The sequence below is a fragment of the Erithacus rubecula genome, assembly GCF_903797595.1.
Source record: "Erithacus rubecula genome assembly, chromosome: 2".
NCBI classification, from domain to species: domain Eukaryota; kingdom Metazoa; phylum Chordata; class Aves; order Passeriformes; family Muscicapidae; genus Erithacus; species Erithacus rubecula.
Window position 1 is genome coordinate 48,459,732 of NC_136685.1, and position 26,289 is coordinate 48,486,020.

General features: G+C 33.8%; 1 protein-coding gene across 3 annotated transcripts in view; it reads right to left on the reverse strand.

Annotated features, from left to right (window-relative positions):
* Positions 1-26,289, reverse strand: part of TBC1D32 (TBC1 domain family member 32) — a 72,239-nt gene that overhangs the window by 29,437 nt on the left and 16,513 nt on the right. For all 3 annotated transcript variants that reach the window (XM_079299332.1, XM_079299333.1, XM_079299334.1), the window contains 11 exons: positions 25,898-26,022; positions 24,769-24,970; positions 21,503-21,585; positions 19,737-19,875; positions 19,141-19,228; positions 17,595-17,713; positions 16,863-16,979; positions 13,456-13,544; positions 3,431-3,553; positions 2,076-2,184; positions 1,127-1,220 (listed from right to left, as the gene is read on the reverse strand). In XM_079299332.1, coding sequence (XP_079155458.1) covers positions 1,127-1,220; positions 2,076-2,184; positions 3,431-3,553; positions 13,456-13,544; positions 16,863-16,979; positions 17,595-17,713; positions 19,141-19,228; positions 19,737-19,875; positions 21,503-21,585; positions 24,769-24,970; positions 25,898-26,022 — 1,288 coding nt within the window. The remainder of the gene's footprint in view (positions 1-1,126; positions 1,221-2,075; positions 2,185-3,430; positions 3,554-13,455; positions 13,545-16,862; positions 16,980-17,594; positions 17,714-19,140; positions 19,229-19,736; positions 19,876-21,502; positions 21,586-24,768; positions 24,971-25,897; positions 26,023-26,289) is intronic.

Sequence of the window (26,289 nt, forward strand, 5' to 3'; positions counted from 1 at the left end):
AGCAAATTTACTGTTACCCAAAGTTTCACCCAAGTTTTCTTTGCTGACTCTCATCCACAAATGTGACAACTGTAATATCTATTTCATTATCCCACTGGGTAATGATGAGCAACAGAATGATTCTGACCAAGAGAACATAGGGATCCTTTGAACACATTCTGAGAATAATAAGAATGATACAATATGGTTTTCCAACCCAAGAGTGATACTAGTGCCTCCTTGAAGACACCCACTTTACCATTATTGGATTTTTGTCTTGTGAAACTTGCCTTGGGAAGCCTGGAACAGTATTACAAAGCTAAGACACAGAAAAATCCCTTCTTTTATAACTATATGTCCTTTCTTCTGGTCAGAGCGGGAAATAATCTTTTTAATTTTTTCCCCAGATATATACAAACAGACTATTTTACAGTCCACAGTTAGTGTAGAATTTCTATCACTTCTGTACATCTGCCTCTGCTAAGGAAATTCACAGTTTCTGTTAAATTAATCTCAGGGATATAGGAAACATGAACAAATACAATGACTTATTTATTTGCCAAACCATTCACCACATTATTTTGCATTGTCTATGCAAACTAAAACCTTAAAACAATTTCTCTGTGTGAATTAAACTACTGTGCCTAGGTAGTTCTTCAAAGAATTCTTCAGTCTGCTCACATTCCAAATTGATGTTCAATGTGGAAACCAACTATCCTAAACACTGTCTATTTCACACACCACCAAGCTCTGTAAACACAGGGATGTGAATCACGAAAATAGTGTACAAAAAACTCTGCAGTTTAAGCAAACTGTCTTGCTTCAGTTACTAGAGAGATGATATAAATGTACCTTATGAGTCACCCACCAGAGACCAGCCAGGAGGTTAATCTTGAAGTGTGCATAAGAATTAGATTACCAAACAGAGCTTTGCAGATTGACAGCTGCACAAAACCAGACAAGCAAAACCAAACCAACTTATTTAGCTACAATTGCAGCCAGCACTGAAATAACCTTAAGTACTTAACGAGATTATAATCTCTGGGATGTGAGGGTGGAGAGCAGGGTGCAGGGAGGAAAAAGAAATTTTTTTAATTGACTGAGATGCTTGCATGAAATCTACACTGCTTGCATGATTTCTATTTACCTTGTCTGAATTCAGTTTTCCTAGGAATTTCTGCAACATAGCACTTTGGCACAGGCAACGATGAAAACATTGGCCAAGGATATAGACCACTGTCCTGGAAATAGGACCAGAAATAAATTAATTTAGCAGAAAAATTAATAGCTTTTCTCAATTAACACACAAAGGTACAGTTCCCAGAAATACTGCCTATGAACCAAAATTATTCTTGATACTATGATTTCCAATGAGATGTGTTATAATTAAAAAAAGATAGAAAAATCTAAAAAGCATTTGAGAATATAGTTTTTATGGTGTATATACCACCGCCAGTTTTGATCTTACAGTTCCTTTTTCAACCAAAACAGAAATTGCAAATTTTATAAAAATTATTTTAAAAAACCCCCAACAACCTACTAAGCTGTATTTCCAACTTCATACATTGATTTAGGTGTCTTTGTTGTGCTGACAGTAATCTGCCTTTCATATTTATGAGACTGACAGCCAGTGAGAAGTAAAACACTTAAAGAAGTCCCTTAACAAACACTCCATTATTAGAACATTGATGAAAGCTCCAGGTATTAGATATTGAATATCTAGAAAACCCAAGAATGGAAAAATAAAAAAAAAAATCAATAATACGAAGATAAATGGAAAGCTAGTAAAGAAAACACAGGAATATAAAAATTTAAAAAAACCAACCAAACAAATTGTATTCACTTAAAAGTAACATTAAAAAAACATGTCATGTGAACATAATATGTCCTAGATACATGACAATCCCTAAATAGTGGAAGCAATGTATTTGCTCTGTGTATCAATTCCTTAAAATGAACACTTGAACGTAACCTTCATAAAACTAAAGGTGGTCTGGTGTTAAGTAATTTTTCACATGCCAAATTATCAGCAAAAGTGTTCAGTTAATGAAGGCAGAAATTACAGAAAGAGAAACTGGTAAACTGTAGGTTCTAACCTTATCTAATTCTCTCAAAGGCAAAATCCTTTCCTGTGGTCCTCCAATCAGATTTATCCTTACAAGAACATGGTTTCTCTCCACTGACAGACCATCAATTATAAAAACTCTGTGGAAAAAAAACCAACAAAACACAATATACCTACAAAAATTAGAAGCTTTGATTTACTGACTGTTTAATTCAGAAAACTTAAAGAAGTAAGACTATTTTGAGAAACATACCAGAGTTAAAACACAGCCTGGAATACATATAGGTGCAAATAAACAGAAACATGAAGCATTTTGAGATGTCTCCAAGCATTGTTCTAAATTTGTGCTTCCCTACCTACTACTGATTAGAAAAATTTGAGCAATTACTGGACCCAAAAGAGTAGAAAATCTCACAAATTTTTTTATGTCATATAAAAAATTATATAATTAGGGCAGTGACAGTTAACGGACCATCAAAATTTGCTCCTTATTTGGTCTAACAGTATACTTCTGCTGCCACAAATAAGCAGAGTGATTCATTATTTGAAACAGACAATTTGCTGTATGAAGTCACTGTGCAGCCCAAGGTACAAAATTTTTGAAAGCAGTAAAATTCCGTTTTTATTCACCAAATTTTAATAAAAGTTTTGCCTTAGTAGGGAAACAGCAGGTTTCATCTTTAAATAGTAAATAACCATCATCTTCACATTCTGTAATGGTCCCATATAACAAACGGTGAGAGGAGAATACTTCAAACTCAGCATGTCGTGAGAAAGGAAAAAATGTCAGTAACTAAATGACTGCCTCTGTCCCAAAACCACTCTTTTCCTTTTAAAAGGATGGGCTATGCAATTTTATTTAGAAGACATCAGTGGAAAATCACAGAAGCTGGAGAGTTAATTAAGCTACAAATAAACTGTTGGAGAGATGACAAAGCTACAAACCAAACAATAATAACAACAACAAAAACACTCCCCCATAAAACCCCCAAAGTACTGATGATGCCTTTGATTCATGAACATTAAAACAATACCCTGATTTTATATTAAATATATACCATAAAAATAAATTAAAAGGCATACTTACATTCTCAAGTTTTAAACATTTGTTGTTTTAGAAACAAGAGTAATACAAACTAAAAAGTAGAAAAAAAATGCTTTTTTATTTCTTATACTTTTGGAGTGAACATGAGAGAAAGAGAAGGCCATTTAATCTTTTCATAATTTAAAACTGCTGACAAACCTGCATGTAAGGACACTCATGGACATTAGAAGTCAGCTTAAGTGAAAGCATTTGTATGTTTAAAGCTACCAAGGCATACACGTATTTGCTCTCAGAAGAAGAGTGTGATAGTTAAAATAACATTTACATCAATCACATCTTACCCTGACCCTTCTGAAGTTTCTGTGGCATTTTCCTCCTGAGCAGTTAGTAAAACCTGTGACACTTTATACTGAGTCTCCAAGAGTAAAAGGGTATTGAGCTCACAGCACAGCACATTTAACAGCCTGCAGGAGGACACATTGAAATGGTAGCACATCAGTCAGGACTCCAGTAACGCACAGAAAGACAAGGGTGAACATGTTTATGAGGTCTTGCAATGGAAAGGGAGGGGAGGAAAAAACAACAACAAAAACTCACTTGAAGTGTCTGAAAATAACCCAGACACAACTAAGTCAGGAACACTCTTTTACATCCTTTTTAACCACTCAAGTGGCACAACCTTAAGCAAGTAGAGAATGCTTCCCAACAGTTTTTTGTGTGCACTGAATAACCAGGGAAATACCCACTGGTCACCTTAGTCTGCTTTTGAGTTTACATCACATTGTAACAAAAATTAAACAGGCTAAGTAAGATATTCCATGTGAAATGCACACAAATTATACAATAATAGGCTGGTAAAGCAACTCAGAATTAGGTTGCCTGAATGGGAGGAAGGCAGAGAAGTAAAAAAAAATCTTTCCTTTAGAAAAGAGGCTTTTAAGTGCTTATGTATCATCAAATTTAACACAGTTCAAAAAGCAATAAAAGATCCAACACATAACAAAACCAATACATCTGCTGGGCTGGGGTTTCTTCATAGAAAAACAAATTGTAAAATTGATAAATTAATGAAATTAATTAATGAAATTAATAACAAGTGCACAAGAGAGTACATTATATACCATTTTCTTCCATAACTTTGGGGCAAATTAACAGGGTAAGTACTCCAATATATTTTCATATAAATCTGAAATAAAGTAATCCAAATCATATTACTTTTTCTTTTAACTAATTTATTCACTATAAAACCACAACAGAATAACTTCATTGAGGGTTTCCAGTTCAAGGAAAACAATGTAACTAAACATTCTTGTTACTGGTTTTATTTCCTGTTATAACAGTCATAAAATGCAACATAAATTAAGGCTGATCAGCATTATATTTTGTATTCACATAAGATTTGATATCTATAATTTTTATGATTATTTAGAAGAAAAAAAAACAGAAAAGAGCACTGAAACCATTATGAAGATGGCTATTTTTTTCTGTTGAGTACAACAAATGGCAAAGACGTGTTTCCAGCAGTTAAAAACCACCTGAGAATAGACTAGAGCTGAGAATAGTTTATAATATCTCCTCTGGTAGGCAAGGCAGAGCAAAAAAGAAAACCAAGATGAACCAATCATGAGCAAATAAAATTAGGTAGAAGGAATAGTGCTAGAACAAGTGACAAAATATACAAGATCCAGTAACAGCAGCTGCTGCTTGGACATTCAAATGAAATTTTCACCTATATAGAAAAATACAGTTAAAAATGTATTTTGTTAAATGTAATATTCCATTCATTACCTTCCAAAGTCATAAATGTATAGACTAAAGTTTACAATTAAAAAACCCAAACAAACTCATTTTTAATGAGTATATTTGTAACCTGCTTGAATACAGCTATGGAGTTTTTTCTTTTTTGCTTGTTTTTGGAACATAAGAATTGGATCAGACTCCCATCTCAATATCTCATCTATAAAAAGTATATACTTATGAAAATGCATAAAACCTTTACAGATATAACACAAGAAGATTAAAGCATATATTTTTGAGATATGCTTAAAAATTTTCTTTGGAAAGCAGAAGACAGAATTCCCAACCTGAATACTGCTGAAAATTGGAACATATACTTCAATGAAGTACCTGGGAAGTATACCCAACACAACAGTACAGGCTGGGGACCAATCAGCCAGAAAGCAGCTTTGCAGACAAGGACCTGGGGTCAGTAGGTTGAACATGAGCCAGAAACATGTCCTTGAGGGCAAACCTGGGCTGTGTAATGAAGAGTGCTGCCACAAGTTCCTTTTTGGGGAGGTGACCCTGCCCCTCTGTTGGTTCTGGAATGCTGGGTCTAGTTCTGTGCTCCCCAGTAACAGCATGATATAGGTGCACTGGAGAAGGTGCAGCAAAGGCCAAGAAGATGATTAAGGATTGTGCCATCTGACATAGGGAAAAGCTGAGAGAGCTGTGACTGCTCAGCCTGGAAAAGAGGAACCTCAGGGGAGATCCTGTCAGTGTGTATAAATATCGAACAGGAAGGTTTGAAAATTGAGTTAGACTCTTCTCACTGATACCCAGTGAAAGGACTAGATACAATGGACATGAATTGAAACAAGAAATTCCATTTTAATATACTGTGATGGTGGTAAAACAGTGGAACAAATTGCCCAGAGATGCTGTAGGATTGTCAGCCTTGACAATATGCTAAACTACAGAGCAATACTCAGGTACACAGACCGAGTAATGTTCTTTAGTTGAACCCACTTTGAGCAGAGCAGTTGTACTATACAATATTCCATCTCCTATGATCATTACTAAGTAAGATAAACCATACATCCAGGAACAAACTGAAATGCATATGAAGGAAAAGATTATCTGAATGCAGTCTTTTATAGAAGAGTGATTTTAAAGAAATTCAGAAATATCAAAATACAACAATAGTTGTGAAAATAATATAACAATATTGTTATAAATATAAAACAATAACAATGTTATAAATATAAAACAATATAACAATATAACAAAATATAACAATAGTTTTGAAAATATGCTAGGAATAAGTAATTTTGTTCTCAATTCTGCATTTCCTGCCCTATCCATCTTTCTTAAAAGGTGCTCCCTGGATTCTATCCCTTCAACTACAATTTCACAACTAATATTTCACTGTAGAAATCCTTAATGTAAAAGAAGGTATTCTAACTAGTATTTTGTTCCACAGGCTATCTCCTTGGTTTTGGTATGTGGAATCATAATGACTTCTTTAATTATGACAGAACAAAATGTCCTTTGTGAGATATAAATCAGCTAGTAAATAAACCTTGCTAATTTTTATGCCATCTCTCTAAATTTTTTTGCCTGAAAATAATATAATTAAACTGCCCTTGATTTACTCTGAGTTAGTAAAATACATACTATGAAGATAGCTTATTAACATCTCAATACTTTTTCTATTAATTCCTTTCAAGGAAACAAAACAGTGTGTCCTTCATTCTTTTTTTCCAATGTCAAACCACGTTTCTCTCAAACAGGACCTTTATTACAGTAAACCCAATTCCATTTTTCTGCAGTTCCCACTGCATCACCATACACTAGTCTTCCTTACTTTCATAATACACATTCTTTCCAAAGCCACTTTGATATTCTGTCCTCACTTTAGACATATCTGCTAATTCTCAGTGGGTGGTGAAAGAGACAAGATACTATTCTTGAACACAGCAGCTGTAAGAGTCTGTGGTGGGTTGACACCAGTCAGCGACTAAGAACCCCCCACTTCTCACTCCCTCACCACCTCTGCCTGGCCAGTCTCTGACCAATGAGACCTACAAGACCAACCTCCAAGCCCCTCAGTTTTTACTACTGAGAAGGATGTTATATGGTATAAAACATTCCTCTGGTCAGTTCAGGTCAGCTGTCCCAACTGTTTTCATTCCCAACCTCTTCCCCATTCCGAGCCTACTTGCTGGCTAATGTTGATAAAAAAGAAAGTCCTGTTGCTGAGCAGTTGCTTGCACAGTGTCAGTGGAAACATGCTGTGTTATCAATACTCTTTTAGTCCCAAATTCAAAACACAGCACCCCTGTGGGGTGCTATTAAAAAATTTAACCCCATTCTGTATGCACTCAAGTGAAACAAGATAAAATTTTATGCTATAAACAGCACAAAATTTCCATCATACAGAAAAAAGCAGCTCATCCAAAGTAAACTATACTACAATCTCAGCAATAGATGTGTGAATGCAGCATAAAATGGCCAACCAAACACAAAATGCTTGCATCTCTGCTATAGACAGTGTACATGATGCTGAAATGGAGGAGTAAACTGGTCTTTAGTAAAGGTTTTATTTTGGCTTGTAGTTACTGACTTCTACAGATGACAGCATCTTCTATACCATGATATTTGCAGAGAGCTCAGCTGTGGGACAAGATAAGGTGCTTTTTTTTTTTTTTTTATCTCTCAGGAATAAACATAAAAAACTAAAGAGTGATAAAACAAGGACTGGAACCTCTTTGCAGTAGCAGGACCTTCTTTTCACTAAATGAGTATGTAAACACAAGAGAAATCTAAAGCCAAAATTGCATTAAACAATTCCAGTGTCATCATCATGGATGACAGCCTCAAAACATTTAAGACCAGAGTTTATATTAATAATTTGATTTATTCTTTATTATGCTTTGAGCAAGAGCCTAAACTTCAATAAGAATGTGGATCTGGTGAATGGCATTATTATCAAGTGCCAGATCAGTAGACAAAGGCAATGGCTAACAAAAAAAAGCCCTAAAGAAGTCAAAAGCCACTCAGTCAGTGCTGGAATACAAAGGGCATTTGGAAGCTTCCGCCTTGCACACTGCCTTTGCAAACTGAACAAAAGGCATTAGCAATGAGCAGATAGAGAATGCCTCTGCACTTGGTCTAGCTAAAGGATTGAGACTACTAATTGTTCCACTGAGGGCAGTGCATGGTTTTGAAAAAAAATATGAGTTTCTGGATACAAAAGTTACACCTTTGGTGCCCGGGGTGCTGGAAGCTACTACCTTAGGGCAGTCATGTTTCTCCTAGGAAGGAAACTCAGGGACTAATGTATTCTTTACCATGTGTTTCACACGAAAAGGTTTTTGAAAGAGCACCTATACCACTTCAGCTACCCAATGTACCTACAAATGACACGTAATGTGGTTGCTAATGATAAAAAGTTTCACTAGCTAAACAAAAACGCTTTTCATGAGCATCACTTGCCAGCCTAGAGGACCCAGAAGTGAAGAGTTTTAATTGCCCTCAGTTAAGTAAACAAAAAAAAGTCAACGAACAAGTGACATCTGATCACAGAATCTACTGCTCCTATTTTATTAATAATTGTTTTAAATGAATAAACCTAACAAACTGCTATTAACAGACAAATTAGCAAAAAATTGAATTAACTGTATAACTATATGATCATAGATAATGTGGAAGCAGTCTCACATAATCCTGTTGCAAATCCCCATCACTAGTAGTTACTGCTAATTCAGACCCTGTCCCCTTTTTATCTTTGGATTCTTCTCATAATGCTTTTTAATAAAGAGAAAGGAAAAAAGAAAGTAAATATAAACAGCATTATGTTGCAATCACTGAAGTCACACATTCTCTTAATTAACAATACACTCAATGCAAGTACAGTTAAGGAATGACCTATTACATATACTGAGACTACCTCACTATTAAAATGCAGTTATATAAGGGGGGGGGCGGGTTACAATGCAGTTGAAAAAGGTAATGGCGAAGAATGCAGGGGTGTTTATTATTTGTATTTCCTAAATTCACAAAGTTATCTTTGCCTATCACATTTCTTTTTCATTTAATTCATTCACCTGGATTTCCCTGGAGTGCTCTGGAAGAAATTTTGACAGATATGTACTGCTTTAAGGCAAATTTCAAGATGCTGATTGATTTTGATGTCAGTATAGTATAAGGCATTTAAATTTTCTCTCCTAAATCTTTCTCTGCTAGTTTTTTAGGGCAACAGAAATAGATACAATGCATTTTTATCATTTTGTGCACTCATTTGGTAAGCAAGAAAACATAAGCAAAAAACATATTTACCATGATATTTTATATGACAAAGAAAATATGACTTAACAATGTCAAAATCTTTATTACACAAACCTGAGAATAACAAGCCAATATTATTTTTCTATTTGCAGCAGACAGGTGCTTTACAATCCTGAGGCTGATACACATGAGCATATGACTTAGACTAATATTTACAATTTTCTATAATTCCACAGAAACAGAAATGCATTTATTCACACAGAGCATTGTAATAAATACTGTGTTTTCAGCCTTGCCTTACAGAAGCTAAAAATAAATCTATTTTTCATTGCAAATCAAATTACACTTCTACAAAATGGGTTATCTTCAGATACCTCTAATGATAGGCAAGCATATCGTGTCTTTAAAATTAAACAGTCATAATTTCCATATCTAAAGAAAAAGGGTTTGCCCCCTGAATCTTCCAGGTATTTCTTTGCAGGCCAAACTCTTTAACAGAGTGCTCTCCTTGTTGCTTGATTCTCATTAGCAGGAGGCACCTCAGTGAACAAGGGTGGAGCTAACAAAGGTTCTTATGATTCTGCATATACATACAAAAGATCTTTTGACTTCACAATATTTAGGAGTTTCATTGACTTATGGTCAAAATAAGCCATTGGAGAAAAAATAACATAGCCAAAGAAAGAAAAGGTCTAGTTTTCTTCTCTAAAGTATTCAAATGCTCCTGCCATATTATCATCTATCCACAAAAAAAGAGATTCCAGGAACAGTGTGTTACAAAAGCACTCTATTAAATAAAGGGAATTTCTGAAAAGCTGCCTGTAAACCAACTCTTATCCCCTCCAAATGCCTACAGTCTATGAATATTCTTGTAATATTGTTTCTGGTTTTTACTCAAGCCAACACTAATTGAGTATCTTCGAATTTATTTTGGGTATTGATACTGTTTAGGGACAGGAACCTCATTATCAAAGGTAGAAATATTTACTCTCTCACACTTTAATCCAGCTAAAAAACAGTGTCACTAACATTCACAGAAAACTTATTTTCTGAATAGAGAGAACAGCAGTATGTAAATGCCTGAATAATGCCTCAGGCGAAGACTTTGAAAATACATATATTATGCATCTCTTTTCTTGGCAGGCTGTAAAAACTCAAAACCCATTAATGCATTTACTGTATTGAAATACTAGACAAATCATGTTGATATATAAAATAATTAATCTGAAAGATTTGTTTATTATAAGTTAGAGATTCAAAGAGCTTGGCCTTAAAAGGGAGGTGGTGAAGACTTCTAGTGTCACATTTCAAGAAAACTTATTTCTTATATGCAGTATCCTTTAAAATCAGATCTATGGGTACACTTGTATCAGATAAATAAAGCTGCTCATTAAATTAAGAAAATACTCTGTGTCTAGTATGTTAAAAATATATTGCTTTAATCACTGCTCAGAATTTCCCTTCTGTAGGATTTGTGCTCTGATGGCAAGTTTAAAACTTTCTAAAACAGAAAGACCACTGAGAATTTCTGCATTAGTTCCTGTGCATCCAGATTTTCAGCCTGTACAAAAGAGTGCCTGAGACAGCCTTCAGTGTTCTTTTATCAACTGATACTGGCCAACTGGGAGATTCTTGATTCTAAATAAATTGTAAATCTGCTTTGAAGATGAAAGCTGAATTGATGGCTTGAAAACTCTTTTATACACAAATTAGGAACTTTCTATATACTTACACACTTCTATTCTTATCTCAAACTTCTTGCCTAAGGTTTCCCTTTAATAAATAAATTATAATAATAATGATAACAACATCTTTTCCAGTTAGCTTAAAAGGACCTTCAAGTGAACAAATCTTGTCACAGAATACACAATAGATACAATTAATGGAATAGCAGATCACTGTCTCTGACACTATTGAAGAACCGTCCTAGGTAGTATTTCTAAGAACTTTTAAAAAAACCCAAACAAACAAAAAACAAACCAAAACAAAAAACCCAAACAAACAAAACCCCTAACAAAAACAAACAATAACAAGGAGAAAAACAAAGGAAGTACAGATTTGAAATTGGCTGCAGCTTGTGGTAGAGCTGCGTATTTCACCCTTGACCACACAAACCCCAATCTATATGAATGCACTATAGGGAGTATTCTTTAAAGACTAAGAGATACTGGCTACACACACCATATCTAGCATCCCTATGTTTTCCCTTTGACTTCCTCTGCATGCCCACCACTTTACACAGTAGTTAAGCTTGAAAAGGGAAATTGACAGTAAAGTTTCTACGAGACTGTCCTTCAAAATTATAATTCAGAATTCATACTTATTCAAAATGAAGAAAACTATCCACCAGAGAATGCAATAATAACACTAAAAACATTAACATATACACCTGTGCTGTGCATTTTGGATTAAACAGACTGTGGAAATATCTATGTATTTTATGTTTCATATTCAAATTCACAGCTAATAAGCAAAATAATTTAAAACACTGAAGCTCAGTATACACATGAAGGAAAATGTAGGTCTAAATTGCAGAAGTTGTATCAATCAAGAAAGTAAATGTATAAATGTTTTGAACAACAAAAGCAGGACCTTACAACATAACTTGTGAGTTAAACAGATCTGAAGTTCAGTATTCAGCTCTGGGTAGGCCACATATAAATACAGTGTATGGCTGTGGAGATCTGTGAGCAATTAAAAGAATGGGGGTTTGGCTGCATTATCAGGGGATTAAGTTTAGCAGAAATGTTTCTAGACAAATGCTTCACAAAATCATACTGTTTTTTGATACTGTAATTATCACAAACATCTAAATATTTAATTTCTACATAACAGCAAACAGAAATGTAGATTTTTGCTCTAGTTTCCACATTTTCAGATCTGTTAAGCATCTAATAATATTTAGTCTATCTACTGCTGAACTTAAAACTCTTGATGGAATTTGGTCAAGGACCCAAGGCAAGGTTCATTTTATAGAACATGGATTTCTGCAGTCAGTAGCATTCACAGGAAAGATCACGGAGCTTTAGCTGTATACCTCTCATGTTCAGGTAATACAGCCCACAGTTACTTGCAAGTCTTCATATTCTAAATAAATACTCCGAAAACTGTAAATCCTGAGGCAGAAGGGATCCATCAGGATCTAGTCTAACTCCTGGCTCTGCACCCTAAAGACACCCCAAGAATTACACCACGTGCTGGTGTAACACTGAGTGTTGTCTGAAGCTTTTTTGACCTCTGTCAGGCTTGGTGTCCCTGGCGAGCCTGTTCCAGTGCCCAACCACCTTTATTTTAAACTGTAAAACATTTCATTTTCTCTTGATCCTAATTAAACCAATGGAAGTTCTGTCAAGTTTTCAATGGAGTCAGTCTAATTCCAAATAAAGAACAACATTTTATTTTTCAAATTTTATCTTAAGACTTCTTCCTATATAAACTAGTGATTTGCTCCAAAGCAGCATTTATAACTTCTGATTTACATGTAAAATCACATATCTCCCAACTTCAATCTCTGCCATTGTTCATCTCCTCTATGCTCATCCTTATCAACAAATTATACTGTATCTTATGGTTATTCATATATAGTATGAAATAATTTCATGGTGATATCAAAGAACAAATATGGTTGCAAAAAGCTAATGGTTCAGAACTTAATCAGTTAGACCATATCTTGCTCAAGCAAGGCAATCAAAGTTTCCCATATTATGAAGTACAATCCAATAGATTTTTATTTTAACTGTCCAAAGTAAGTTCCTAAGAAAAATGCAAATTCAAGGATTTACTCATTCATCTATGGAAAACAATAAAAATGCAGAAACTAATTTCTGTGTTAAAATTATTAAGCACTAAATGTTACAATACATGAGCATAATAGTATGAGCATATTTTAATATGTAAAAGGTTCTTCATGTTCTAGAAATATTTGGAATCAAATGCTATACTCCTCAAATTAAGATTTTGTGAAATAGGTGATAATTAAACAAATACTTAAAAAAACTATTTTAAATACAGGGAAACCACAAAACCCAAACTGACATAGTAAAAATAATTTCAATATTTTGGTGTACAGTGGATGTACAACTTGTTTTTTACAGTCAAGTAGGCAAAATAACATGCAGTTTCTATCACTGTTTCTCATATTACAATATATCCATTTAGAGATAATAAGATTAGATTTACCACCGTTCTCATTTTGTAGGCCATTTTTAATTTAATCTTCTTATGGAAAAAAAAAGGGGAATTTCACCTTCATACATAATAAAACCCAAACAATGTTATCTTGTCAGAAGTAACACATCCAAGCATATTATATCCTATTTAGTTAATGTGACCAGAGAATAAAAAACATGCCTCTTACCTTAGACCAAATATATGGGATTGTTCATAATTGAATAAAGAATGAATTTTAGCTTCTGAGTTCAAAATTATAAGCCTGTCAATGATATCCTGTCAAATGAAGAGAAATGTAAAAAACCATGTATGCTTTTATAATTTATGTATATCATAATTTCATAGGGATATTTACTATTGAATGAAAACTATTATTGAAACACACACTGAAATTATTTCTGTAATAGTAGGTATTTTCCACACAAAAGTCAAAGGCAAAAAATGAAGGCAAAAATGGCAAAAATTTTCTAACCATGTAGAAGGTTAGGGAAAAAAATCTGTTAAATATATAAACATACAAAAAGATCCTTACCTATCAACTATCCTAGTTTTTTAGTTCACAAAAAAAAGTTAAAATGTTTTTTGCATGTTTGAAGTGTGTACATGTCTATTTTAATGAAGAGAATAGCAACTCCTTTAGTATAATAACCCCTTCTCACACTAATTAGTACTGTGTGCTTGAAGACACAGCCATTTAGTCTCAGTTTGGCAAGGCTTGGCTCAGATGTTGAGGCTTACACCTTTTATCTTGGAGCATCTCATGCAACAGACAATTACTTGTGGCTGCTTCCCACTTCTTCCAGAAAGCCAACAATTATCTTCCCCTCTGGCTCACTGCATATGCAAACTGCTTCTGAAGAAATTATTTTGTTAAAAAAATAAGGAATTAACAGAAACATTCAGTGATGTTACCATGTCAGAGACAGATTGCTGTGCTATGGTCAGAAGAAACAATTACAAAATCCTTATGATCTTTATTTAATCTTGATTAAATACAAAGCTTTATTTTCTCCACATTTTTGATGTACAGTTTCAGAGACAGCAGAGGGAGTTATAATTCACCTAATTAGATCAATAAGTCATTTCAATAAGATATGAAAGGAAAGTTAAAGACCATACTTTCATGAAATCAACAAAATCTCTGTTTTTCAACAAAGAAAAGTAAAAATCATAAGTAAAACTCACAACACTAGAAAAAAAAATCCAGAACTTTTCAAAGTAAACTGTCTTAATAGAACGTGCTCTTATTTAAAATGCAGCGAACGCATATTTTTCCTATTAGATTTTTGGGGCAGTAGGGGAGACAGCTTTTTCCACACAGTATATTTACAATAAAATTTTAAACTAAAAAACACAACTTGGACCTCAAGGCTGTTCATAAAATTGATAATGAAAGCAATTGTTTGTTTGGGATTTAAGATTTCTTTAGATATTTGTACATACAAAGAGTTAAATGCTAGGGGATATTTCTCTGGCATCAACCTCCTGTCATTTATAAATCAAAGCTTGGAGCTGCAAAAGAGTACAAAGAGCAGGCACAGTGAGAGGACTACTGAGAGAGAAAGGAGACTAAGCTCTGATTTGGGATTTTAGGAAGGAAGATAATTAACAAAGTCTAACACCGGATTTCACCCAAAAAAATGTGTGGACAGATCTGCACTGCTCAGCTACAGAGCATTGCTTAAATATTACAGGTCAGATGTCCTTGAGTACCTTAGAAAACCATCTAAGTACTCCCCAGAATCACTGAAGACAACCACCTGTTCTAATGTCTTTCAAAGCTACAGGTATAGAGGATACCTTCCAAACTAGACTCCCCTGAATATATATCTACTGCAGAAACCTTCAAAGACTGAAGGCAGGCAGAAGAGCCCTCATTTATGTGCTCCATTTTCTAAAATAATTTTACACGCTAAACACAGTAAAGAGAAATTTTGCATGTATTAAGAAAAATTTCCTAAGGTCACAAATAAAAACCTGCTTAGTCTACAATTAAAAGTTGTAAAAGTTTAACTGATAATCTGTTCATCAATGTTACAGCTAGTCAGATAAAAATACAAAGAAGGTAAAAATGTTTAAATCGTGGGTATTCAAGAAATAAAGGATATACAAAAATGATTAAGGTCTGCACATTAGCAATTATAGTTTAGCATAAACATTCTGTGGCAATGTGACACAACTCAGAAAGAGAAAAAAAAAAATGCACACAAAGTAGTTAGCAACTTCCAATGACATCTTCTAGTGCACAGAAGTTGCTTTTACTTTGCTTCCTGTAGTTATATCCGGTCAAAATATTTTATTTTTTGCTTTCTGCAATCACTGCTCAAAAACATGGTTATAACAAACCTACATATCTTCTTAACTTCAGAGTATCTGACTATTTCCTCTTTCTTATAATCTTGGATGCCTAAAATCCACTGCTGCACAGAGTTAACTGAAACAAGCCTCATCCAAAACATCTTTATCTCCTTGGGGAACTTTGAACAATCATACCAGTATTGGCATTTCTAGAAACCTATAAAATTTCATAAAGATACTCAAGCACCTCAAAAGCTGAAATAACACGGGCTTTCAAAAGTTACAAGAATCATTCTCGAGATCTACCACAATTTGAAAGCTCTCAAATACTTATTGTCTTCAGCACACACTTATCTCATTCTCAGTTCTTTAAAAAACTTGACAACTCAACAAAGCTATCCATTGGTGAACACACTAGCATTGAGTAGACTGAAAAAATGAAATTTATCATGCAATTCCCTCCTGAAATCATCAAAAGAGTATTGCAAAAACGTACTCAAAAATCCCTTACAAACATAACACACACTATTATGATAAAATCTTTCTAAATGATTTAAAATATCACCAATCCAGAGCCTGTGCTAAACAAACACGTAAACCTAAAAGCAATTTAAAGTGCTAACTCATTAGGAAAAAAAAATCTGATTTTAACTGCCACACAAGGTCACAAATTACTTATCTGTGCTTTGTAGATGAGGAAAAGACCTGTAATTGACTGCAGTAGAATGATTGAATACAAAATAAAACCAAATACGGAAATGGTGAAGCTATTTTTCTGAAGGATGTCTTAATCAGTAGCTTTCCAATTACTGATTTTTTCCTTTGTGTGAATCATGTCTCCTATTAAAAAAATAGCCTGAGGTATGGGGTTTTTGTGTCCTCATTTTTAATTTTTTTCTTTTATTCTTTTTAAATCCACAGATAGTGTGATAGAGCAATGCTGTATGAAATACAAGTATATATATTTTTCAACATTTTCTCGTATGTAACTCTATGTACACACAAACGTGCTTATTTATGTTATTTTTTTTCTCTGGAAAAACACAGTTCTAACACAAGTCAGGAAAGATGATCTTTAAATTAGGCATCAAAATTTATATTACCTTTAAGATTTCAAAATGAAAATTTAGGATAATATGAAGTGATACGTGCATATACTGCCCTCATGCTGTATATAATACAAAATGCAGAAAAATTAAAAAACTTTCAACAAGAAAAAAACTTATTCTTTTATAACCATAACATTTTCTTGGGGAAAAACATCTTCAGAAAAGTATTTTCTTTCAAAACACTTACAATTATATCTGTGGGCACTTCACGTAATGAGTATATGGATTTATTTGGTATATCTTGTTTACTCAGGAGCTCAAAAACCGCTGGGTAAGTGAGCACGTTTACCAGAAACAAAAAAGACTAGAGAGAGAAAAAAAGGAGGGACACAGGGAAAATTAATCAGTTAAGTACATTCAAATAAGTGTTAACAATTATTTGCCATTTACATTAACTTTGTCCTTATCCTTTATAGGCTGAACTTAACATAAACAGATTGCCCAAAATAAGGCTGTATACCCCAGTAGGCATCTATGTAATCTAAGAGGGCAGTAGTGTCTGATACACTATTATCTAATATCTATTATGCATCAAATTGTAGAAGCAGTTTTGAAAACTACAATATTTCATTACCACATAATTCTAAAATCTGGAGACAAAGAATACTCTAAAACACATCACTTTTTCTTACTTTATTTCAGCAATCTGGACATAAACTGAAGGCCAGAATCTAAACCTTAGTTTTGTCATGATTGTTATTCATTATTTCACAGTTAATCCTTGGCATTTTCAATTGTCATGCAATACAAGAATCCTTTATCAGCCATCCATTAACCAACGTATTATACCAATTTCGACCCGTGTGCCAAGAAGCAAGTATAGTTGTAATAAAAAATTCCAGAATGGTATGTTTCATCCTATCTGAACCACTGCACTGTTTCTTTCCATACAAAGACATAAGATTGAATAATTTCTCACCTTCTGACAACTTTGGTCAATAGGGTCAATTGGAGTTGGTCTGGGTTGGGTTATCCTCAAATCATCTTTTCCACACTCCAAAAGAGCCCATAATTCAGTTAGAAGTGCCTTTATAAAGCCTAAAACAAATGTTTGCTCTAATCATGAGTTTCATATTAGAAATATTTTACACCACAACTCTAACCAAGATTCGCAAAATTCTCTATACTGAAGGCTGAAATTTTACAACATAGGTTGCCTTAGGGTTAATATCCATTCTATTTTCAATTCTTTAGTAAAACTACTGTTCTAGAGCAGTCTGCTAAGATCCTATCTACAGTCTGGTTTCCAAAGACTATTAAACTAGAGTAGGATTATATTTAAATTCAATGTAAATATGCTTCTGCCCTTCTTTAAAAAGTTACCTGCAATGGATCAAGGCATAGCTAGCATTGTCACTGTGGTTCTAAAAATACAGATTCACAATAACTCCTTAATAAATTAAAAGATACCACAGTGAAAAGGACTAGAAAAATCTCAGCTTTAAGAGATACTACTAGCTGAATTTAAATTGCTAAAATTTAAAATGTTAAATATTGAAATAGAAGAGAAAACAGCCATCTAACTCTAAAATATTCACATGTAAGGGCTGAAAATCAATGCTGATTATTTTTGGTATATCATTTGTCTCTGACGCCAAAGGGCATAAAAGGGCCATAAGAAACAATTTGGCTGAAAACTTTAAACAGGACAGATGGGTAACTCCTCAGTAGATCTGCTCCCTGCTTTGTGAAAAAGCCCAGAGGCATAAATAAGAAACTAATCAGTTTCCCTGACTGGCAGAATTTGCCTGCCTTTCTGACAGTCTCTCAGTCAACACCAGCCACTTCTAGATACTCAAAGAGATGATTTGAAACTTTTGTACCACATGGACTTCCTTAGCAACTTAAGACATTACCTTCATTTTATTGATGAGATTCTAGTTTTAATATAATGGCTACCTGGGCTGTTAATGACATGGCAACAGTTGAGATTGTGCTACAAGAAGAATTTTCAATTCAGATAAAGTCCCTTCACTGTCAATCTCATTTACATCTTGCTAACGTGAGATGCACCAATGACATTCGGGCCCTTGCAGTTCCTCACCCTTTGAACAGCCAGTAACCATGGAAATGTACATACAAATTACAGACATCAACAGTTATTCATTCTGATCTGCAGATCAATAAGAAGCACCTGCAAACTTATTTTTAAACTGCACAAATGTCTTCAGATACATATAAGAAATTTCTGGAAATCCAAACTAGTGAACTAAAGATTTCGTATAGTATCAGAAGAAAAAATAAAACAAATCCTAAAATGCTGCATCAAGATTAACAAATAACTTGAAATCTGGAGATAATAAATTTCCATCAAGAAGAAATTAAGAAACAATGAGGAGCTTTTGCTAATAGTGTGCAATTATTTTACACAGTTAATCTCTCTTTAGCATCTTTCTCACAGTCTTTTTCCAAAATGCAAGACTACAACATGCAATTATTCATAATAACATCATTCTTCAATTTACCTGAATTCCGCAAAGCTACTGCAGCCATTGGTGTTGTTGCCATTTGTGTAACAATGATTCTATTACCAAAGTCTTCATATTCATTTGTCTGTTAATAAGAAGTATAAAAGTGCAGTGTTAGTCATTCAGAAGACATGAAACTCTCAAACAATTGCTTAAATATTGATCTTTCTTAAGCTTGTTTACAGAATTTAATGCACTTTATGTTTAGACTTGAACAGTTCAAAGATATCCTCTACAGACTTACCAGGGTCAGATTCCCAAACAAACATCTTTATCAAGTATATTATAAAACTTTAAACATAAAATACTATGGTTGAGACATGCAATATGAGCAAATAAAACCATTAGTATTATAATGCTTTTGTACTCTTTCAGTAGGATGCCTTTGGAATCACTTTTTTTTTGACCTAAAAATGCATATTATCGGATTTTTTTGTTTATATTACAAGCTTTTTCTAGCATATTTAAATTTCAACACTACCTACCAAGAATGTCTAAAAAAAATTGCACTTAGAAGCAAAGAAAAAAATATTTTTTATAACATTTCAAACTTTAGAGTAAAAAGTAAACTATAAAGACTCTGCAATGCTTACCTGGATTTTTTTTGATAAACTGTTAAACATAAAGTTCACACAGTCAGGCATGGCACCTGTACCATGAAGCAGAAATAGTCCTTTGGGTGTGGTACAAAAATTTAGCAAAGCATCTAACAAAGTCTCTTCCCATAACAAACTGCAAGAGTAATAAAATAGTAATTAAAAACTACATATAAAAAAGCACGAGATAAAAGTACAATTCCTAACTTTGAAAAACAACAATACTTTACTCACTGGACTCTACGATTAATTTATAAGTTTATGTTAGATTAAAAAAAGCATTTGGGAAAACAGATAATATACTAGACTGCAATTTGTGTGAACATTCAAACTCAGTGTGCCAAAACTAAGGTTAGGTAGGAATACAGAAGAGAGGGATGATGCAATGGGAAACCCAAAAGACCTTTACTATCCTTAAATATATGCACGAATTACAATTTGACTCCATAGTCTTAAAATATTAACATGGCAGTTGCATGTTGGCAAAACAGAATTTCTCAGCAATGTAAAAACACTATAAGGAACTCACATTCAAGGAGCTAAAGGTTCCTGCAAGAAATTGGTACAGAATTATGAAGAAAGGTGCCATATTTACACTAAAGCTTCACATACAAGGAGCAGTAAATGGAAAATCAACATTTCCCTGAATTTTCAGACTCCCAAATACTTTTGTATTTCTTATCTTAATAAGAACAAACTTCTACAAAGGGATATTAAGTTTCAGTATAAAAAGGAGGACACCTTTCACTTGGTATATACTAGGTTTTCAGCCAAAATGCTGTCAATCTTGCTACATAATATTTTCAAGGTGTAAACATGATTCAGCAGAACAGCAGTTAAAATTAATGCCACATCAAAGGCATAAGATAAGCAGACAGCTGTTTAGTTCTGTGCTTTCTAACTCACATTTTCCTCGAACCAAATTTATTAGTCAAAGAGAATCAACTATAAGTAAATTTTACATAGATCAGACACCTCTTTCTAAGCCAAGAAAGTTCTCAAAGGTCAGGAAGAATTTTGTAGTTCTACTGAGATCTATGCTAAAATAGTTTCTCCACCAACCACTACCCTCTCGGCAAAAAGGCTGTCCTGGTTTGTCCGGGATAGAGTGTGTTTTCTTCTAGGTAGCTGGTAAAGTGCTGGGTTTTTTGATTCAGAATGAGAATAATGTTGGTAACACACTGATATTTTTGTTGTTGCCAAGTAGCTCTTAGCAAGTTGACAACTTTCTGTTTTCCCGCTGCAAGTGAGTGGGCACACAAGAAAACATGAGAGAGCACAGCCAGGAGAGCTGAGCCAAACTGGCCAGGGGGATATTCCACAGGATGAGAAGTCATGCTTAGTACATAAAATGCAGGGAGTTTCCCAGAAAGTTGGCCAAAAATCGCTGTTCAGAGATAAGCTGAGCATCTCTCAGAAGGTGATGAGCAATTGAGTTGTGTGTCACTTGTTTCTCTTGTGTGTTACTTCTCTGCCTCTCTCCCTTTCATTACTATTAATGTTATTATTACCATTAATAGTATTGCTATTATTAGTTTTACTATATTTTGTTTCAATTTATTAGACGTTTATACCTCAACCCATAATTTTTTTTTCCTGATTCTCTTCCCCTTGCCACTGGGATGCAAACGGCTGTGCGGTATTTAGTTGCTATCTGGAACCAAACTACAACAATGGGGTTACAAGGTATCTCAGTTGTAGTTAAAGCAGCAGTGTGTGTTCACACCTATCTCTACACGTGCAGAAATTAAGTACCAAGTTACCTCGTTTTTAAGTCTTGACTTATTGATGAAGTGGAGTCTGCATCAGTTACAGGAGTAGGTACTCTTTCTGAAAGCAAATTTGTCTGTAAAATGAAAATAAACAAACACCTCCTTTATGTTTATTTACACCATGTTTAAACTCCAGATCTTGTTCATTCTCTTGTTATATACAAAAGAAAAAACAGTGATCAGGTTGTAGTGATTGGCACAGAATACACAATTCCACTATATTGTTTTTATTCCAGAAAAGCTTATTTTTCACTTCTTCCTTGGATATAAACAATTTTAAAGTTAACACATTTTAAATGCTTTTATTAGAATTCTTAAATATATCTCCTTACTTTTCAACTGGAGACTCTCAAATCAAAAATTGGCATTTAAAAAGAAAAAAAGGGAAAAATTATAACACAACTCTTCACTCTATTTCTGTCTCAGAAAATGGAAATAAAAGCCTCTGGAGTCACCATATCAAACTTATTGATTAATTCTGCCACTTTTTATTTTTAATTATAAATTCTATGAATATATCTATATTGATATAGATGTCATTAGAGTTACAGACCTAGGTATTTATACATTTTTTATATTGGATCATTCAAATTCTATTTGAAAATAACTGGCATTAAAGACCACATATTTAAAAGTAATTAAGTTGTTTTATGTTTATGGGATAAAAAGCAAATTAAACCACTGTAATAAAAATGAGCAGTTATTAATTTACTGCCTTATAAATGTGATTTACAAAATCAACAACATTCTTCTATTAAACTAGTCAATTGTACTGAATCTATTGTTTCCCTTTTATTATTATCTCTATAAATTCAGTCTCAGAAACTCAACAGAATCTGCCAAGAAAAAAAGATTTTCTTTCTCCATCAGTCTTAAAACTCCAGGAGACATGTAAAAGAAAAGGATAGCAATTGCTAGTCCAGCCATTAAAATTTTACACTACTGCTTTGAATGCACCATTGTGTAGCAAAAACAGTGAAGATATTTTAAAACTCCTGGAGTTTTAAAATTGAAAAATTACAGAAAATAATTTTAAAAGTAGTAAGATGATGGAGTTGGCTTTCCTGTAATAACTTCTTGATTCTTAAAGTCAAGAATATGTTGATGAATATGTTCTACTTCAGTTTATATTTGACTACCAAAGTGAAGTGAAGAAATAGCATTTTGTAGGGTAAATTTTGCTTTTATTCCACACATTCAGTTTACTTCTCTTGTACGTGTCAAGACAATTTTTCTAAATTATGTTCTATACCAAAATAAGGGATTTTAATGTGTAAATAAGCCTTTTATACAAAGTGTAAATGCTGTGGTTTTTTAGAGGAAATTACTGGAAATGTCCATCAAAAGCTTTTAACACTCTGTGACAAACATTAAATAGAGTAACAGACTGGTTTGAGTAAGACTGATGATTTACACAATAGCAAAACATCAAAAAGATTGCTGAGCTACATAAATTACAGCATGAATCGAGTGAACTAAGATCCTTAATTCACTAAAAGTCCTCAAGTTTTCAATACAAGGAAGAACATAAGTTTCAAAACCAACATTCTTTGATGAGAAAAAGAATTGACTGCGATATAATTATGATTTTAAGTAATAATGTATTTTATTTTCAGGACAATATATCCCTTCATGGCAATGTTAATATACGAAACACTAATATCTTCTATTCATGTTCTGCCCTTCAGGTATTTTCTGCCTCAGATTACATTGTGACTCGTTTTTAAATATCTCATCATAATAAAAGCCAGTAGAATACAGTAGAAGCATACAAGAAGAAGGAAGAATAGATGTCACACATTCTTTTCCCCTTTCATTTATTTCCCCTCCCACTGCCTCGTCCCCAGAAAAAAGCAAATTTAGTTTTTTAGTCCATTCTTTGCTCCAGCTCAATCTGATTCCTAATGTATAAAAAAGATAGTCCAGTTTTTCACTGTGACGTGAATAACACAGCTACAGTTTGGTTTTCCACTGTGAGTCCTAATATCCATAAATTAAACATGCTTCTGGTTAAGCAGGATGTCAAAACTGAAGATTCGTTTGCTACCTTTACCTAAATTGTGCCAATGCAATTTTAATGATTTAAATGTTGGAATTTGCTTCCCTGTGAATGTTTTGAAATGTGCATTTGCAGAATCTGCCATCATTTCTCCACCTTAAGCAATTTTTACAATACAAGAATTTTCACACTGCATGTGACTATCAGAACAATGAAAATAGAGCTGATGATGAGGAGGGGATTATAGCATCACTATTCATGAAGCAAGGCTGAGAGAGCTGGGCCTGTCCAGTCTTGGGAAGAGATGTCTGAGAGGGATATGACAGTATCTGAAAGGAGTGTCAAGAGGAAGGACTCAACCTCTGCTGGGTGGTGCCAAACAAGAGAGCAAGAGGCAACAGGTAGACACTGATGCACAAAAAGTTCCACCTGAACATGAGGAAGAACTTCTTCCCTGTGCAGGTGGCCAAGCACTGGAACAGGTTGCCCAAAGAGGTTGTGGAGTATCTCCCCACTGGAGATACTCAAGAACCCTTTGGACACCATCCTGTGCCATGTGCTATAGGATTACCCTGCTTAAGCAGGGAGGCTGAACCAGTTGACCCACTGTGAACCCTTCCCATCTTACCCATTCTGTGATAACAGAACGAAAAATGCACAGAACTGTTGGATCCAAGCTTTTTCCTTGCAGAAAAAACACTGGACTAGCAATCAAACTGAAGCTGCAGTAGAGAGTCTAAACTTCATAACAAATCCATGTACACAGGTAAGACAAAAACTCCTCCCTGGCACTTCTCAATATGGTCTCTTGAGAATATATCAATGTCAACTAACTATTTAACAAATAATTTCAATCTGCTTTTTTTTTCCTCTGTATCTCCCACTTGGCACAAACCAGTTTAACTAAAAGTTAGTAAAAGCACAACTTAGGAGTATTTTCTTTAAAAATATCCCAAACCAAGAATGAAGGAAAAATCTGTGGTGGACCGTGGTTATCATGACATCAATTGACTTCTACCATCAAGGACAATGAATGACAAATCTATCAATGCATCAAGAGTTCCTGTTTTAATCACAGGCATAGAAGTCTCAAACTTCTGCTAGGTTCACATTCAGAAGGAAAATTTGCAAGAGAACTTCATTTTTACAACATTTTCAAGTACTATTTAACTGCTTAAAAATAGTTAACCTATAAGAACTATTGCACAAGGTGAGCCTCTCACAGTAAGATTTTTTCCAATCCAAAGTCAAGATTTACCTTTTTCCAGGCCTCTGCAATAGATTCATGCAAGCCATAAGGAATTAGCATCTGCAGGCCTTCACAAGTTCTGTACATTTGACGGCATACAAAAATGAAAGCTCCTTTAATAACTGGCATAAGCTCTGATCCAGATAAAACAGAAATGTTGTCATGAAGAAGTTTCTTGGTGAACTGAACAAGTACATGAGCAGCTGTAGGACTAAAAATATAATAATACATTTAAAATTTTGTTTTGTAGTAAGCTTTAAATAAGTTTAGTCAGAGGATTTATTTCAAGTTTTTTAGGGGAAAATAAACTATGGAAAGAGATTAGGGCCCTCTATGAAGGGACAAACTATATTGCAACTTCTAACACCAGTGAGAAGAAACACACAGCCAGTGATGTCACTTTGGCAAATAGTTGTATGTAATGTAAAATATACCCATTACCTTCCACACAGCCCACAGGACCATGAACTACTATGTTTTATAGGAGTCCAGTTGGGAAGACAATTCTGATATTTTTCCATTTAAAAGACATGAATTACAAACAAATCTTTTCATGACCTGCAGTTTAACTATTTTTAAGGCTCATCTCAGTTCTACTGCTGTTACAAGTTTTAGCATCAGCTAACTATATTCCACCCACAGGAACACACTGATCCAAAATTAGGTACAGTGTTACACATGGCAGTTTCTTATACAAGATCTGTCTCTATTAGATTAATTGAAATGTGAATGCAACATTAAAACTATTCTTTCAATAAATTTTTGTTTTCAATACTTATTTTAAAAACAAAGAAAATTGGAGAGAGGCCTTTGGTCTGAAAAGTAACACTATGAATATAATGGAACTATATTCAAAGAAAGGAAAGCTCTCACATGAATTAGAAAAAGAAGAAAAACATTAAAATCTCCCTTACTATAAGTATTTCTTTACACTATCATTTCACCTGGTTCTAACATAAATATCCCCCCTATACATTCTATAAAACACTTACTACTTTAACTTATAATCAGGTATTTTACCCAAGCAAAACCAGAATGTACCACTTTATAGATAATTGGAAAAAGAGCAAATGAGTCTCATAAAAACAATGTAATTCATTGAAGTGCTCACTAATGCTATACATTAATGCACTCTTACATGTCTTTGGCATTTTTTTCATTTTCTCCATAAAGAAGAAGAGAAAGACCATCTTCTGAAGCAGCAATCCTTGCCAAAATATCAGCTACATCAAGTAAAGTGGTTTCAAGACAGTTTACATACACCTATTTGGAAGAAGAAAAAAAAAAGGAAGCTTTAAATTCAATGCTTTTGTGAAAGCTGTTTTTGCAAGTCTATATTAGGTAGGCAGAACCTGAAGGTCACCTTTCTGATCATTTCTTAATGTCTTAAACACAGTAAATTAACAGTTTGTGGTCAAATGTCATCACTCAGAAATCTTCATTACAAAGGACACTAATTCCCAATATTTTCATAATCTTTATAGAAATGTTTACCAAAAAAAGATCAAAAACCCTTCTTCTTTTATCAAT